At 50.7% G+C, this 15814-nt stretch overlaps 6 protein-coding genes across 6 annotated transcripts; 3 read left to right on the top strand and 3 right to left on the bottom strand.

Annotated features, from left to right (window-relative positions):
* Positions 1 to 1789: 1789 nt before the first annotated feature.
* On the bottom strand, positions 1790 to 2698 carry Pmar_PMAR029062 (conserved hypothetical protein; the record flags this gene model as incomplete). The annotated part of the gene is made up of 1 exon (XM_002775908.1): positions 1790 to 2698. One exon carries the CDS (start codon positions 2696 to 2698, stop codon positions 1790 to 1792), a length of 909 nt encoding a protein of 302 aa, XP_002775954.1.
* Positions 2699 to 4381: 1683 nt separating this feature from the next.
* Positions 4382 to 6728, top strand: Pmar_PMAR029061 (structure-specific recognition protein, putative). Its single transcript, XM_002775907.1, has 15 exons — positions 4382 to 4420; positions 4466 to 4575; positions 4644 to 4694; positions 4738 to 4851; positions 4899 to 5009; positions 5059 to 5147; positions 5200 to 5273; positions 5322 to 5527; positions 5576 to 5705; positions 5752 to 5855; positions 5899 to 6010; positions 6057 to 6159; positions 6213 to 6331; positions 6373 to 6506; positions 6574 to 6728. The coding sequence occupies exons 1-15, from the start codon at positions 4384 to 4386 to the stop codon at positions 6655 to 6657; spliced, it is 1578 nt and encodes a 525-aa protein (XP_002775953.1). The 5' UTR covers positions 4382 to 4383; the 3' UTR covers positions 6658 to 6728.
* A 146-nt stretch (positions 6729 to 6874) lies between these two features.
* Pmar_PMAR029060 (hypothetical protein) lies at positions 6875 to 9565 on the top strand. Its single transcript, XM_002775906.1, has 11 exons — positions 6875 to 7267; positions 7315 to 7455; positions 7534 to 7704; positions 7749 to 7859; positions 7910 to 7960; positions 8009 to 8083; positions 8144 to 8713; positions 8754 to 8847; positions 8890 to 9137; positions 9187 to 9292; positions 9349 to 9565. The coding sequence occupies exons 1-11, from the start codon at positions 6896 to 6898 to the stop codon at positions 9507 to 9509; spliced, it is 2100 nt and encodes a 699-aa protein (XP_002775952.1). The 5' UTR covers positions 6875 to 6895; the 3' UTR covers positions 9510 to 9565.
* Positions 9566 to 10599: 1034 nt separating this feature from the next.
* Positions 10600 to 11709, top strand: Pmar_PMAR029059 (hypothetical protein; the record flags this gene model as incomplete). The annotated part of the gene is made up of 6 exons (XM_002775905.1): positions 10600 to 10746; positions 10793 to 10930; positions 10993 to 11175; positions 11222 to 11316; positions 11526 to 11607; positions 11653 to 11709. 6 exons carry the CDS (start codon positions 10600 to 10602, stop codon positions 11707 to 11709), a joined length of 702 nt encoding a protein of 233 aa, XP_002775951.1.
* A 918-nt stretch (positions 11710 to 12627) lies between these two features.
* Positions 12628 to 13786, bottom strand: Pmar_PMAR029058 (conserved hypothetical protein; the record flags this gene model as incomplete). Its single annotated transcript, XM_002775904.1, has 7 exons — positions 12628 to 12750; positions 12802 to 12966; positions 13156 to 13223; positions 13268 to 13330; positions 13373 to 13447; positions 13498 to 13630; positions 13670 to 13786. The coding sequence occupies 7 exons, from the start codon at positions 13784 to 13786 to the stop codon at positions 12628 to 12630; spliced, it is 744 nt and encodes a 247-aa protein (XP_002775950.1).
* A 563-nt stretch (positions 13787 to 14349) lies between these two features.
* Positions 14350 to 14511, bottom strand: Pmar_PMAR029057 (hypothetical protein; the record flags this gene model as incomplete). The annotated part of the gene is made up of 1 exon (XM_002775903.1): positions 14350 to 14511. One exon carries the CDS (start codon positions 14509 to 14511, stop codon positions 14350 to 14352), a length of 162 nt encoding a protein of 53 aa, XP_002775949.1.
* Positions 14512 to 15814: the final 1303 nt, after the last annotated feature.

Below are 15814 nucleotides of genomic sequence, written 5' to 3'. Positions count from 1 at the left end.
TGAACTCTACGATAACAACGAGGTTCGGTTCTAAATTGATGATCTACCCTCAAGATGGTTGGTTGGTTGCTTCTACTTCTAGGGTCTATGCGGGACTTGCTGTGGTATCGAATGACATTGCAATTCCGAACCCTACAGTGCATTGTAGGCAGGAAACCAAATTGGTCCACATCCAACCTATTACCCTGGGTCTACTCGGTGAGCTCTCTGTATCCCCTAATATCGATAGTGTCATTGTTCGACAAGAAGAGCTCATTTTCATCGCGCCATCAACTAGGGCTCTTACACGATCTTTATCGGTAAGGACGAGGAATCTACTTGAACGGTTATGCAAGCTATGATATTTGCCCTACGTATGCATCATTGTGCCATGGGAAGGCGTCAATTCTATCGCTCGCGAAGGCAATCGATTCTGTCCGATTGTTCATTCTATGGCGAAATAAGAAGCTATTAGTGGTCGATGATGACGACAATGAGTTATTATCTATTTTTCGCTCAGCTATCGCGATAAAGATAGTAATCGTGACGAGGATATCGTCTATTTCTTCTCTCATCTATCGCTGTATCGATAGCTGTCACTTATTCTTGTATTTGATTATCGATGATGTATGGGTGCTCAAATGTCGCACGCGGGGTATGTGCCGGCTTCGCGGCGGCGCAAGTTGTAAATCTCGCTCGCCCGAAATTCATTAGTTGAAACGGGTGAAACGGCTGGGCGTCACGGCTGCTTCGTGTAGCCTTCTCTGAGCCTTTAGAGAGCCTTTATAGTGATCTTTGAGTGATCTGTGAGGACTATCTTCTAGATAGTATCGGGAACTATCTCTTTCGTAACTAACCCTAACACCAATAGGTCTGTTATACCCTCAACGCTCTAGTACATTGCGTTAAGCCTCAGGAGTCTATGGAATTACGTTCTGGTTCTAAGTTATCCCCCTCTGTCGGTTCTGTCCGCAGAGGGAGATCTAGAGAGGAATCTAGTGCTTTTCCTCTTCCCCCTAGTAACAGGATTCCATCACCCGCTCCTGCACACAGTCGATCAAGGGCGCGCGCGCTAGTTCCGATCATCTTCAAAATCGACAGTTTGCGCGCGCCACCAAATTTCTCCTCGGGCCACAACAATACGTGACGAGCAGAGCGAAGGCTAGAACAAAAACATAATCAGAATAGATAACAACAAAGAACAAGGGCAAGTCGTAGAAGGAAAAACCCAAAACCCGACAAGACAACCAGGGACGAAGGAGAAATTAGTGGCGAGGCAGAAAAAATGGTAGCCCTCGTCGAGTAGGCGGGACAAAATCCACTGAACGTAGGCTTGAGAGTTTTGTAGCGAGTGAGAAGTTTATGCTACCTGACCACCTGTAATTCGTAAAACGGTTTGGTGAGGACAGCGTAATCACCTCCACCAACCCGGCCAGAGTGTACAGGGGAACTCAGTCACTACTTACACGTCAATCATTCAAAACACTCTGTGTACTTGTCATTCTGATGCTACACGACCTTCTCCTCACCTAGGCTCATCACGTTGGATGTCCCCCAGAGACCGACAGCGATAAATCATCAAGTCGACAAATACTCTACTTGAATTTTCATTGTCAATCTTGATTGTAACGTGATTAGATTGTGACATACTTGAATTCTCAAAGTCAACCTTGATTGTAACACCGTCATACTTGCCTGCTCACTTGTCAAACTTGCACGGGAAAAGGTGTAGACTATCATAACACAGTGCTTGCGGGGAACTTGATAAGTCTAAAAAGAAAGGATGTAAACCCACTTGAACTTGAGCGATCTACTCGATGAACGATTCAACGAATCTGCAAGTCTCCGAAACACCAGTCGGATTCGTCACATTGCCTGCCTCGATGATGAGATCAGATAGTCGCCCTTCCCAAGTCAACTCCAACGCCTTGGGCATCTCCTCCCCCTTGAGTGTATCGACCAAGCGTTGAAGTAAAGCGCCGAGTTGACGGATACGCTTATCAACATCGTCTTCCACTTTACTTCGTATTTGCGATATTGAATATTCAGTTGGAGGTTTGAAGAGGCCCCTTGTGTGCCAGCCGAGGACCATCTTATCCGCCTTGCCTAATAACATCTGGTAGAAGGTAGCCCTCCATTGGAAGTCGGGGAAGAAAGCGCTCTTGCTCTTCAGTTCAACCACCGTCTCCTCAGCGTTGAACTTCCCAAAGGCGCGGTAATGCATCGTATCGCTGCCCTTACAGAGGATCCAATCCTTCAATGAAGCCTCGTCTCCAGAGTCATTCAACACAGCATCGACTTCAGTTCTAACGAGTATTCTCAACCTGTCGATGGTCAGGAGGACGAGCCTATGATACTCTTCGAAGCTAGCGGTCCCTTTGGGAGCCACCGTCACATGCTCCTCGAAGGATGCACCAAAGCCTCTATTAATCCTCTCAAGACCCTCTCTATGCGCAGTGAACACAACTGGTCTCTTGCCAGCTGGGACATCTGCGAGGATTGCGAATCCTTCCTCAGCACCCGGGAAGAATGGCTTGCTCTGAACTGGGTCCACCAACTTCAGCAACTTCCTCAGATTGTTGCGGTCTGTGACGAGATCAACAGAGGACCAGTCGAATTCAGGATCACATATAGCAACGGCATGGAATACAGACTCCATAGGGTTGGCAATGTCCCACTCCAGTTTACTATTGCCTTCTCTGAACAAGAGCACAACCATGGATGCTCGGATGAGATAACACGGAACTTACTCCACCCCTTTGTACGCTTGAAACGACTTGCTCACTGGTCTGTAGATGCGGCCCTGGCCAGGTACCACAATATGAGGTTCTTTCAACGTAGAGGAACGGTCCCACGAGTAGGAAGCGACCGCCGGTCGCTTCCTACTCAGTTCGGGTCGGCTGGGGTCCCCAGCCTGGGGATGGTCACGAAGGCGCTCCTCATAGATGGGAGCCCTTCACGGAGCCTTGAGCTTGATGACGTCCCTTGTGAACTCTTCTCGACTAGATGGGCATCACTTCGATCACGCTCCTTGATTCGGGCGACCGGGGGCTTGAGGCGGGTCTGGCTCTTGCCATAGAGACCCTTGGACGATGTCCTCGTAGCCCTCGAGCTCGTGGATGCACCCCCCTTGAGGATAGGGGGTAGACCAACCAGGGATTGATCAGAGACGCCTTGGTCAGGAGGTTCAGTACAGCTAGATGGCTCTCTCTCTTGAGGGGCCTTGCTGTGCGTGCGGTCGTCATCTTGAGTTTGTGAGTTGGTTCGGGGTATTATCCCGGTAGAATGTGCAGGAGCGGGTGATGGAATCCTGTTACTAGGGGGAAGAGGAAAAGCACTAGATTCCTCTCTAGATCTCCCTCTGCGGACAGAACCGACAGAGGGGGATAACTTAGAACCAGAACGTAATTCCATAGACTCCTGAGGCTTAACGCAATGTACTAGAGCGTTGAGGGTATAACAGACCTATTGGTGTTAGGGTTAGTTACGAAAGAGATAGTTCCCGATACTATCTAGAAGATAGTCCTCACAGATCACTCAAAGATCACTATAAAGGCTCTCTAAAGGCTCAGAGAAGGCTACACGAAGAAGCCGTGACGCCCAGCCGTTTCACCCGTTTCAACTAATGAATTTCGGGCGAGCGAGATTTACAACTTGCGCCGCCGCGAAGCCGGCACAACTGATCCCACATGGGATCTCAGGTTGAAGGACAAGAGATCAGGTGGCCTGCTGAATACGGTCCGTGGGTGCTATTTCTGTGGCTTGTGTTTTATTCAGATGCACTGAGGTCCTGAATAGTATAGAAAGGAGTCTGGTAGTGGACCTGGATGCTGAGACCTATCTTGTTGAATTTTATCCTTGTTATGGTAGAAAGGGTCAAGGCCAGCGCATCGGAGACTGAGATTGGGAGGGGCGATTCGGTTCATGGGCAGGGGAGGTATCGATCTGGAGCCACTGGGTGCGTTCTACAGGGAAAGCCGTCCGGCTTCGAAATTGTAACTACTTATGGTCGAACTTGGAGCGGCGAATTGCAGAACCTCTACTACGTGGGATCGGTGAGGCTCGATTCGTATCTATGCAATGAGAGCATTCAGAATGGCCCAGTCAGCATTTTACGTCACTGTAAGGCTATAAGCACCCTCTAGGAAAAATACGGAGGGGTTTTGGCATTTGATTGCCAGGTCTATAGGAGGGTCCGAGGATACTCAGACCAAGTACGACCTCCCCTTGGGGTGGTAGGCCTCAACAGCTCTTTTCCTGCTTGTTACCATTTCAAGGCGGAAGTGGCGCAAGTAGGAGCATGAGACTATGAAGGGTGTTGTCGAGTTTCGAGGCTCTTGGGTTGTTGCGTAGAGTGTTTTATAAGGAGGGTATTCTGAGTGGTTTTGCTAGGGTGGTTCATTCATGGCTGATTTGGTGGTTCCTGATACGCTTTCTTATGGTAGTACATACTCTGTAGTAGACTAATAGGAGGTGGCAGTGGCAGGTACTGTGAGGACGGCAGGCCGATCGGCGACTGGTCTATTCAAGGCCAATCATGAGATGCTGGGATGGCGGAATCGGCACACGGGTCAGACCACACAGCTGAACAAAGAGGTAGTATGAGGTTGGGTCCTCTTGGGATGTGTTGATGGAGTGGTAGGACCGTTAGAATGTGTTGTCAGGATATCGCATCGGTAGCATGGTATAAGGTCAGCAAGGAGTGCCTTTTGAAGGTAGGGGTTGCCAGCTCTGAGGGAGTCATAGGCTTGCTCACAGATCGTGATGAAGAACGGTGATATATATAAGTACGATGGTTTCCAGGACTCAAATTATGAGACTGTGAAAGCGTTCTTCAAGAAGCATTATGGCCTTGACTTGAAAAAGGATAAGGTGGAGAAAGAACTCCCTAGGGAGGGTCGGGGTTGACGTGTGGTTAGGTCTCCACCCGTGGTTGGTGCTGGGGTGAGAGTAGTTGGTCTGGTACGGAATTGAAGTTGAAGAATGGCAATGAGATGGCGTATGAGATTCAGGCCACTGATATCGCACAGGTCGGGGAAGTACCTTCTCTGGTTGTCCCTATATGCCATTTGCTGTCAGGTGGTCCCAACTGGTAAGAATGAGGTAGCCTTGGAGTTCCATGTGGATGACACTAGAGATGCTGATGATGAGAGTCTTGTCGAGATGAGGTTGGTATTGGGATATAGAATCAGAGGTGTGGTCATGGTTGGTTTGTGTTAGGTTCTTCATACCCAATGAGGAGTATGCGGCGAAGTTGAAGGATGAGCTCATCCAGAAGTCAGGCGCTGCTAGTGGTAGTGCTGGTTGGCTGTCGTCGCCTTGGCATCATTTCCTCCTCGTAGGTGGCGGCACTACCGTCTGCCAGTTCCTCAACATACCTATTGTCCTACCCAGAGGCCATTACGATTTGGATATGTTCCGCTCATCCTTCAAGCTGAGGGGCAAGTCCTTTGACTATACCATCAAGTACATGAACGTCTCTAGAATGTTCATGTTACCCAAACCTGACAGCGTTCATATATCCTTCGTCCTCGGTCTGGACCAGCCGGTAGGAGCTCCTCCTCCTTCTCCTAGTAGTAGCGACCACTGTGTGTAGGTACGGCAAGGCAACACGGCTTATAGCTTCTTGGTTATGCAGTATGATAAGGAGAGGGAGGTGGAGGACTTGGCGATCAATTTGGATGACGAGGAATTGGAGAAATGCAAACTCCAGAAGGTTGTTAACGGTACTGGACTATGGGCACGATGGTGTTATAGTGTGTATGCCTGTAGGGGAGAAGTTGTATGCTGTGATGGGACAGTTGTTCAAGCATATGACCGGTAAGAATGTGGTCACGCCCTGTCAGGACTTCAAGGCTTCCAATGGATATAACTGCGTAGGGCTCAGACGGAGAAGAGGGAAAAGGACTGTTGCCTTAGGTGAGATGCTCTCATAAAGCGAACGATGGATTCTTATACCCACTCAAGAAGAGCTTCTTGTTTGTCAACAAGCCCGTTATGTGGATACGATACGACGACGTCCTGGCTGTTGGTAGTGTGTGATGAGGTTGGGGTGAGGTCGTTATTGGTCTTTTTAGAGTTCTCTCGGGCCGATTCTGGATTTACCCAAACCCGTTATTTTGACCTTAAGGTCTATCGTAAGGGCGAAGGGCAGCCTCATGACTTCCAGCAGATGGACAGGTGAGACTTGCATCGTGCCGTAGTAGTCAACTAGGTGTGGTCCTCACTATCAGGTCTGAGTATAACGGCCTTATTGAGTTCATCCAGAAGGCTGGTATAAGGATACGCAATCTGGAGGGCTCTGGTCTGGGCCTTGGGGGCAAGAGGTCACGAGAGGACGGCTCCTCCCCGGGTAGGATGTCTAGGTACTAGGGATGTGCATCACTCCATCAGATGGCTCACCTGACCTCGGTGATGATCTCCCGTCTGAGGATGAGAGCGATGATGAAGACTATGAGGACGATGCTGGTGGAGCGGCCGACAGCAGTAGTGATGACGATGACGAGGAAGAGGAGGAGGAGGATGCGGTGAGTGGAGGGAAGGAGTTTCCTGATGCTGTCTGACCTTCATAACAGCGTAGTTTTTCATGATCAGGGAAACGATGGAGAGAAGAAGCACAAGCATAAGCATCACCATCATCATCATTCCCATAAGAAAGAAAAGAAGCGCAAGTCCTGAGGACTACACCATAGACTGAGGAAACTGTTATTATCATCATTGCACGTCATCAATCTTCGCCTATAGGCTTCGACAGTGGAGGGTTGAGCTGACCTGTCAATTACCGGGCACTTTTAGTAGTCCAGCAGTGTCCAGAGGTCACTCGCGTGAGTGTACTATGATCGTGGTATAAACTTCTCTATTGTAGAAGGCATCCTGCAGGGTAGTATAAGCTGGCCTAGTTGTAGTAGATTTGTATATGTCAATTCGGGTAGTCAGGCGTCGTAACACTCGGGAACACTTCGGCGCCTCCCAAACAGTATTCGATCAAGACATCGATTGTGGGCGTCCCTTCACGTTAGGGTCCGACCCTCGAAAATGTAGTCTAGTGTTAAAAGGCCTTGCTGGGAATCACTGTACAATGTACTTGGAGACATCTCTAGTCTGGGTGGCCTGTAGTAGTAAAGCCGCTGGGCTTACCTTCTTGGTCACGTCTGACTGTGTGGATGACCGAGACCGTACGGGGAGGATCAGTCTAGTGTCGCATATGGGTAACAAGGAGAGACCCCTTTACCAGCTCAGGCAGGGGGATAGGCTCATCCTCCTCGACGGGCAAGGAGGGGATTGGGAGGTAGCATGGCTATAGTGAGGGCATGGACGGAGCCTGTTGTTGGACAGATTACTCTGACCTCACTAGAAGGGGGTCGGAGAAGGTCCTCTGGTGAGAGCTTCAATTTCGGCGGAGGAACTCAAGCTTACTGCCCGGTTAAGAAGAGGAAGGACGAGGAGGAGGCGGAGGAGTTTGACATGTACTCTGAGGTACACATGACTATCGTCATGCTGTTGCTACTGTGGTGGTGGTCATGTAGTGAGCTTCCCAGGGAGCTTGTCTTTCAGGGAGCTGATTCCGACCGGACCCTCTTCCCCAACGAGAATGACAAGAATCGTGCCAATGACTTCTCACGAGACTCTCTTCCGCCGGGTCTCGACGATACGATGAAGTTCCCCCTTGAAGAGCAAGGTCAATCGTTATCACCAGTCGTGCCCCTCCTCCTGACCAGCGGCGAGGTCAGAGGCCCTAGGGAGAGTCTCAACGCTATCGTCATCGACAGGTGCACCCCGAGGACATCTTTGGTGGTAGGGACTCCTTGCCATCTCTAGCTAGTTTTGGGCAGGGTAGTGTGCCTGCGATACGCCCATCGACACCAGGAGCGGATCCTCGGGTTGGTTACTAGAGGCAGATGAATTATCTGACTTCGATCACTTCATTCAGGCGAGCATCGGCACAGTGTCTTACTGTCCTGGTACCTCCTATAAAGAGAACGTGAGTGTCCTGGTCCTCCTCTCGCTGACCATTGATTGACTGCTCTAGGTTTACCATGATATCGAGCAAGATTCGGACACGAGGCCATATGGTGGGAGAGAAGCCCTGAAGGAAGCCCCTACGGTAGGCTGCCTTTTCCCCTCACGCTGCCCTCCACTCGTTGATTCTTTCCGTCACTTTCAGCTCTTCTATGGGGCAGAGTCGGAGTCGGCGCCTCCTACTCCCCTACAGGACAGTGGGATGGAAGATGACCTAGTGGAGCTCGACAGGACCCCTCTGAGTTCATCTCCGATGAGGTCGCTCACTCCCGAGGCCTCATATGGGGCGGCATCTGTGATGGCCAAGACTCGCAGGGTTCCACATCCAGATGACGAGTTGGTATGCTCGGGAGTAGACGAGGCTGTCAACCCGACGGACTTCCCTCTCCATACGATAATGGAAGACGCTTTTGGTACTGGCATGACCATCAGCAGCTATAGCGATGGGGAGCCCTCTGAGGTGCGGAAGCCTCAACCTAAGCCCAAGGCCAAGAGTAAGGCTAAGGCAAAGGGACGGCCTAAGGCTAAGGCCCGAGGGGGGAGGAGGAGCCCCCAATCTACGGCTAGCAAACGGTCACGGAAGGTGAAGGTCGAAGATGACAGTGACATGAGCAGCATAGAGGCTCCTCATAGTCCGGTTAGTAAAAACAGGAGGAGAAGGCGCAGTGCAGTCAGTTCGAGTTCGTCACGGCGAATGATGAAGGAAGAGGCCAAGGTAGGAGAGATGGTCCTCGGCACCTTACGCTCCTCCTCAGATCGCCATATGTTTCAGCACAGAATGCCGACCCTCACCATTTGATGAGAGACGAATATCAGCCTGCGGTGGGAGGATAGTCAACTCGGTGTCGGGTAGGTTGTTAAAGGCAGTCATGATGGTAGTTGTTCCCTTAGATGACGTAGCGATGTTCGTTGCTGGTCGGCTAAAGCGTACGGCTAAGCTCATGTGTGCTATTTGCCGAGGCATACCAGTGGTGGATTTCGGGTATATTCGACGTTGCTTTGATCGTGGGGATATAACACAGCCTTACGATGTGGGTGACTGGATGAAGGACGCGTCAGGGGAGAAGCATTGGGGCTTCACTCTGAGTGAGTCGATTAAGCTGGCAAGGGACCGAGGGCCTGTCTTGAAGGGTTATCAAGTGAGTACCTTTGGGCTAGGCATTGACTCAATCTATTTCCGGTGAATAGATTCACTGCGCCACGAAGAACACGGCGACTAAGGACTTCAGAGAGCTGGTAGCTGCTGCTGGTGGTACGTACCTCAACAGCCTCCCGGCCCGTATCCCTGATACGAGTAAGTCATAGCTGCTCGCTGATTGATGATGGTGTTAACAAGTTGAGTGTGCTCAGGCAAGGACTCGCTTCTCGTCATAGTCGAGAACCGCGAGACCAGAGGAGACCTGCGACTCGTACGGAAGTTGAGGCTTCCACGTGTTTACGTTAAGGAGCTGGTCATGGCAGCTGCTACCACACAGGAGCTGAACCTCGCTGAGTTCGGTGTGGACTTATAATTACTATGCAGAACTACTACCATTATCACCATGACCTCTGCCACTCTTGTTGCTGTCCTCCCACTGGGCAGAGTACACTACCTTCTTACTAACGCTTAGCTGATCTTAAGTTTGATAGTTCGGGACGCGGGCAAGGGCCTCTCACCCGCATTCCTACCGCTCGAGATCTGAGTATGGAAGATCGTGTCGAGGATAGGTGTTTGACGATCGCACCACGTAAAGGAAAGCTACTACATGCTTCGATGGGATTCTGATTTATGTCGAAGTCATCCTCTCCGACGATATATCCTACCCGTTCTCTACTCAAAGGTGGATTTTTGAGACATCTTGCTATTCCGCACAATGGTGGAATCCCCGTCCTCATCATCATCCTCATCCTTGGCGGGGCCAGAACCACAGCCCTCCCTGCGAGATCGGAGGCAGGCTCTTAGGCTGCTAAAAGAAAAGGCGTTGATATTAATCCGCGACCAGAATAAGGCGTAAACCGAAAACAGTCAAATCCGTTCATCCGAAAGACAGTTACTGGACTGCCAAACCTTCTCTATGCATATGCGCGTCACAAGTCGTGTCGGACATCCTCGCCAAGCCTGAACAATGGGCGATGGAGGCTGAAGTGGGTCTAGACCTCACGGCACCCTCTGCACGATCCTCGCACACAGGCTCTGGTTGATGCACTCCTGGGCTGTACTGCTGAGTTCAATACCCCGATATTGGACTATTCTATTCACCTTTATCTTCTATCACATTGTCCATTGAGGTATCGGGGAAATACTCCTCAGCTGTATATCAGTCACAGGCTTGCTCTGCTTTGTACCGCGATACGCAGCGCGTCAGCGAAGTTGGAGCTGCAACGCTTACTCGAGGAAGTCCAGTACAGGAGAACTTGTTTGGGAATATTAGCAGTCAGTTAGCGGCCTGCTATTCGACAGTACATACTCCTGCATAGGCTCTTGAAGTGCTCAGAGAGGATCCGAGAGCCCAGTGTGAGGAAGTGTACGAACTCCAATGGTTTGCCGTTGGATGCCCCTGTCGCAGTCCGGACGATACCTTAGAAGACTTTCGCGAGTTACTACGAAGTTCGGCTAATACTATGGGCACTCCCTTAGTCGACGATGAGTTGACATATGATGAAAGCTGGGCAGAGGCTCTAGCCGTCGCTGTGGAGATGGTCGCTTCTATATCTCAAAGGATGCTGGCCAGCGCCGAGGACTTTGGTGACTTCTTCGTTGATGACTGGGTACTTCCATTCACAACTATGGTGTCCCTCTAGTCGCTCCAGCCAGGCTCGCTCGAAGGTCGATGCAATGATGGCTGGTCACACACGCTATCCCCCCAAGGCAGCGCCATTACTCCTGACATTCTTTCGTCAGTGGTGGACCACTGCTCACAAGGCCACTCGAACGAAGCTTCTCGATGATCTGGTATGATTCCGTCGCGAAGCGATCCTATCGGTTATCGTGCGTGTGCGAGTGTACTGTTTCAGGCCGGCAGACTCATCATTCATCTGCGCGGTACTGCAACGGCTCGAGCTATCATTCACAGTCTCATCGAAGATCCCCGATCGGATGAAGAGTTCAATCTGATTGCGCGTCTTGAAGGCTCCTGTAAGATGCCGAGTCCTGAGACTGTGATGGCGATAGTGCTGACTTGCTCGCGAGCACAATGGGTAACGGTTGCTTGCCTGCGAATGCAATGACGTTTACGACGTGTAGAGAGTTAAGGCGTGGCAAAGCTGCGGTGTCATGTCGGAGGGCCTAGTAGAAGTCTGCAGGAAGGCGGTTCTATATGATCCGGACGCTCAAGTCAGGTGCGATCATCTGAGGCGATACTGATGCTACTATAGCCCTATCCATTCAGACTCGCGGCGCTCCGTTGTTTAGGACTGGTAGATAAAGGAGCAGTCATGGAGTCCTTTCGAGACACGAATTACGAAGTCAGACAAGCAGCACTCGACATATCTGGGTGCCGACCACTGATTTGGATCCTCCACCTGCTGGGGTACCTCCCATGGCTCAGGCCCCAAGCCCTGGCAACCTGCACCTGTGCACATTTGGTCATTCTGGCACTCAGCGAAGATGATTCTGGCATGATCATTCATGTGAGATTAGATCGACAAGTCGCAATCAGATGAAAGTAGCTCCAGGTTGAATCAGAGATCCTCAAAAGGGTTGAGGCTGATTCTGAGCAGTTCCTCCGGTAACGCCTAAGTTATCGAGGTATCCACTGGATGGCGGGAGCCTTTTTTCAGGGACATTCGACTGTTAGAAAGGAACGGGGAAGATACAGTACTTCGAATCCTCAGAGAGAGATTCCCAGTAAGAACGAAAGTCTTGACATGGCGACGTTCAGGCTAGGCAACTCGTTTCAAGGCTATCTCTCCTGAGCTTTTGGATACATACCTTGAGCAACCTCCTCGCAAACAAAAGCATTGCCAACCTCCCGCGACGCGAAAACGGCGAGTATGCGGTAGAGTTGATATTCCTATCCGAACGATACGATGTGAGAATAGAGCTGCTTCTCGTAGGCGTCATGTGCCTGGAGGCCCTGGGAAGAAGTCGCGGAGCAAGCAACGCCAATGAGGTCTCTGCGAACCAATGAGACTATCGAAGTTGCGCCCGCTCTGGTGAGGTTATGATTTGATCGCCGTTCTCGTTTAGGAGTCAAACACACCGCGAGGTTGTAGCGAGCATATTTCTTCGTGCGGCAGCTCTGCGCGTGCTGTTGCCGCTGCCTGCGCAGATTTATCAGAAGATGATTTGAACGCTCTTGCCTGGTGGTAATTGCAACTCCTGAGTCACGTTGTGGCTTTTCATGCTAAGAAGGAAAAGTCTTGGGTTGTATTGAGTTACGGGACCTCATTGATCGTCTAAGTATCACAGAACTCCTCAAACGCAACGGAAAATGAACATGAATGAGACACGCGCTCGTCATGATGAGACGGTATTTTCACAGACCATCAACTTCCCTTGGATAGCACGGAGTAGGTCAGCAAGAGAGTCTCGACATGAGGGGCTCTTCTCACAAGACAATAAACCTCCAACGATTAGTCTCGCCCTACAGGTAGGACACACAAAAAGATGCACAGCCGAGACCGACGATTGCGATGATGCCACTAACGTCACTTTGAGAGCACTGCTTTAGCATCCTCAAGTTCCTCAAGAGCAATGAGCACAGAGGCGAGAGCATTGAGCGTACGACACACCGGCACGCTGTATTGACCGTGAATTTGCTCCTCCACTTCCTGACAGCCTTAGGATAGTCAACGCGTGGATGGACACAGTGAAGATCTCACGAGAATTTCAGATAGATATCGTCGAGCCTTCTCATGCTCCTCAGACTTCACGGCCCGCAGTGCTAAATCTCGCATGACATCGATAACTCGTCTGTCGGTAGGCTTGTAAGTCGAGGTAGCAAGCTCATGAGCTTTGACGAGCATCTCGAGAGGAGACACATCAACCTAATCTCGATCTCACAATGGGGCACTTGCATAGCGAATTTGTTGGTCGCCGCGTCGTCTGACGAAGCTGTCCAGTGTGAAAGCTGCAGCACGTGGTCTATGAAGAACCAGGGCTCGATTCCGGAGACAGAAATCTGAGAGGAGGACAGACATGCTCGCCCGAGCTCTCCTCCACTCTTCGTTTTTCACCTCTGTCTCGGCATCTTCGATGCTCTGTAAAGTTTGGATCATCATCTTAACAGCTTCCTTCTCTCTCCCTGCAAGCAATCACCCCCCAGCTCTGTACTGACGATCTTCTGACCTGCCAGCATTTCAGCCTGAGCTACTCCCACAGAAATCTCCAGCACGGCTCTCGAACTGGCACCTGGATACCATGTTCCCCATAACGCGGTTGCTACCTACAGACCTAGTCTGTGTACACGGATTGCTCGTGCTTGCTCATAATGCTCTTTCGCTAGATCGAGGTATTCGTGTTCGCCCCCTGAAGTGGCACCACACTGGCTTCTATCACTAATTGAGACATGGACTGACCAGCGGCATAGCTATTTTGCATTCGATTAACGTAGACCTTCGCGATGAGCTCTTGCAGTCGGGCACATCGGAGGTCCTTCTCTCCATATCTCCGTCGTGTCTGGTCGAGTGCGGCATCTAGCAACGCGAGTACCTAGAAATCCGGTTCTTCTGAAGGTGGGACATCCCATACTTCCCGCTGCATGGCATCAAGGTCAGCGACTGGGTGCGTCTGATCGACACCCTGCTCTAGCTGTGCGATGAAAGCCTGGTAGCATCTACAGATGGGCATCCTAACGTCAGTGACCATTGAAAACGCCTAACGCATATCCTTGACAACTGGCGATGTCTGCCTGTAATCTCTCATTAAGAGCTCTCACCACTGGGGTATCTTTCTCACCCTCCTACAGTCAAAACCTCATCCCTCGCGGTGACGCCAAGCTCACTATGGCGGAGAGGATATCATCCTCGGCAATCCTTATCGCAGATTTTATATGTCTAGAGCACTGTCCGAAGTAGAACCCACGTGCGTAGGCCTGAATGAATGCGCCACTACCCAGGGACTCTGGGCCAGTGTTTCCTGACAACGCACCTCGGCCAATGCCACAATCGCCGAGGCTAAATTGCCGAGTGCCGTTGCTATCGACAAGCTGAGTGTAGAGCCAATTTCTTGCCGCGATGACAATACATTTGTGATGGCAATGGTCCGTTCTAACAGGACCTCGAGAAATCCGAGTCGCCGTCAACTTGCGCGAACGTTATACCTTTCGATACGCTACTTGCTGTATTCGGCATTCGATGACCTCGTCGTGCAGTTTCATGCTAGCCGCATCCCATGCAGGCTCTGCAGCACCGCTGAGGTCAACAGTCCATTCAGCAGGGAGAGTATTCGACCGACTTGCTCTCGATTGCTGCATTCAGCTGTTTGATTCGGTAGTCGAGCTTGGCGAGGGCTTCAAGCGGCGCATGGTAGCCCGCGTGTTCGGTGTGGTCACCCTGACTGACGGCATAGGGCTGTACGTGACCGGTATCCATTCTGTGAGAGATCGAATCTGTCCCCGCTTTGTCATGAGCTTTGGATGGCGAATTAGACATCGGATTGCGATCAGGGGGAAATAACCTTGAGTAACAGTGGGAAGAAATCAGAACAGTACTGGAGGATCGTTCCGACTGCACCAATTAGTTCGAAAGCAATGACTAAATGCTGAGCCGTAGACCACGACCACTCAGAGACCTGAATCTGCCGAATCCTCGTTTCGGGAGAGCTGACGGAAGAATTTGCCATCAGCGGAGGAGCTGATTATGACCAGCAAAAATAGGCATTGATTCGACTCCATTATTTTTCTCCATCACATTGTGACTCACATGGCTTCGAGTGGTTATGGTCAAATACAGCCGCTTGGAGATGGATTGTTCGAGCTAGTCAGCCAGCAAGTCTACCATAGTCTCGCCATTATGGTTATCTTGCGCAGCAATCGTGCGCTATTCCCATTCCTTACCACAATTATCATAGCAATCACGAGTTGTGTCCCGCACTGAAGTATGGCGGGTGGAATGCAGACAGACATCAGGATGAACTCCGTGTGTAGTTCATTCATGGAACTCAATGAAAGTGAAACACCACCTTAACGGCGTGTGGGTCCGGGGATGAACGTTCATCTCGAAGATTCGCAGCTTCGCTAACACCGATCTTCAGCGTTTCAATCAACGAGCGATGCACAACTTTGTCCTTGCGCCGGCGAAGGCGGTTTGGATTCTCCGAAGTGTGTTTACTTGCCACTGCGGCCTTGGGATCATAATGGTATACTAACATATCACCATGAGTTTAACGGCGGCTCACGGTTATAGAAATTGCTGATGAAACGGGCACGACGTGCATGAAGATACTTATCGCAGACGTGCGCATACGGTCGAGGGCTTCCTCCTGAGGTTTGCGTGGTGTCTCGACAAATTTATATGCTGGTGCAACACGAGATTCCAATATACCAGCAATGCTTGCTGTATGCTATAATGTCTACTTGCTCACAATGTTGGGCAGTGTCTTAGCACACACCGTAGTGCATCCACGATATACTATGGAGCACGTCGTGCAGGAGCCACAAACTTTTTCATCCTCAGCTCACCATGAGCCAACACGTGAACGCCACCGCGCATGCAGCAGGAGAACATCACGTACGATTCTTGTCAATGCGGAACACGCCAGGACTGTTTCACTTAATGAAAGACAATAGTCTGAACTTGATGTCTTATTCAGGGCCTTATGAGCTGGATAACATCCCTGGACCTGAGCCAGCTGTCTGTCCCAGCGATCTGTACCATCGGGACCGTGATAGGTCTC

Source organism: Perkinsus marinus (genome assembly GCF_000006405.1).
Source record: "Perkinsus marinus ATCC 50983 genomic scaffold scf_1104296955288, whole genome shotgun sequence".
NCBI classification, from domain to species: domain Eukaryota; phylum Perkinsozoa; order Perkinsida; family Perkinsidae; genus Perkinsus; species Perkinsus marinus.
The sequence above is the reverse complement of the archived record's forward strand: the minus strand, read 5'-3'. Positions and strand labels throughout refer to the sequence as shown.

Coding starts and splice junctions, on each gene's coding strand:
- Pmar_PMAR029060 (XM_002775906.1), top strand. CDS start 6,896: ATGTCAATTCGGGTAGTCAGGCGTCGTAACACTCGGGAACACTTCGGC. Junction 8,714..8,753: donor TGATGAAGGAAGAGGCCAAG/GTAGGAGAGATG, acceptor GCTCCTCCTCAG/ATCGCCATATGTTTCAGCAC. Junction 8,848..8,889: donor GATAGTCAACTCGGTGTCGG/GTAGGTTGTTAA, acceptor TTGTTCCCTTAG/ATGACGTAGCGATGTTCGTT.
- Pmar_PMAR029061 (XM_002775907.1), top strand. CDS start 4,384: ATGGCTGATTTGGTGGTTCCTGATACGCTTTCTTATG. Junction 4,421..4,465: donor TCCTGATACGCTTTCTTATG/GTAGTACATACT, acceptor TGGCAGTGGCAG/GTACTGTGAGGACGGCAGGC. Junction 4,852..4,898: donor TTGACTTGAAAAAGGATAAG/GTGGAGAAAGAA, acceptor ACGTGTGGTTAG/GTCTCCACCCGTGGTTGGTG.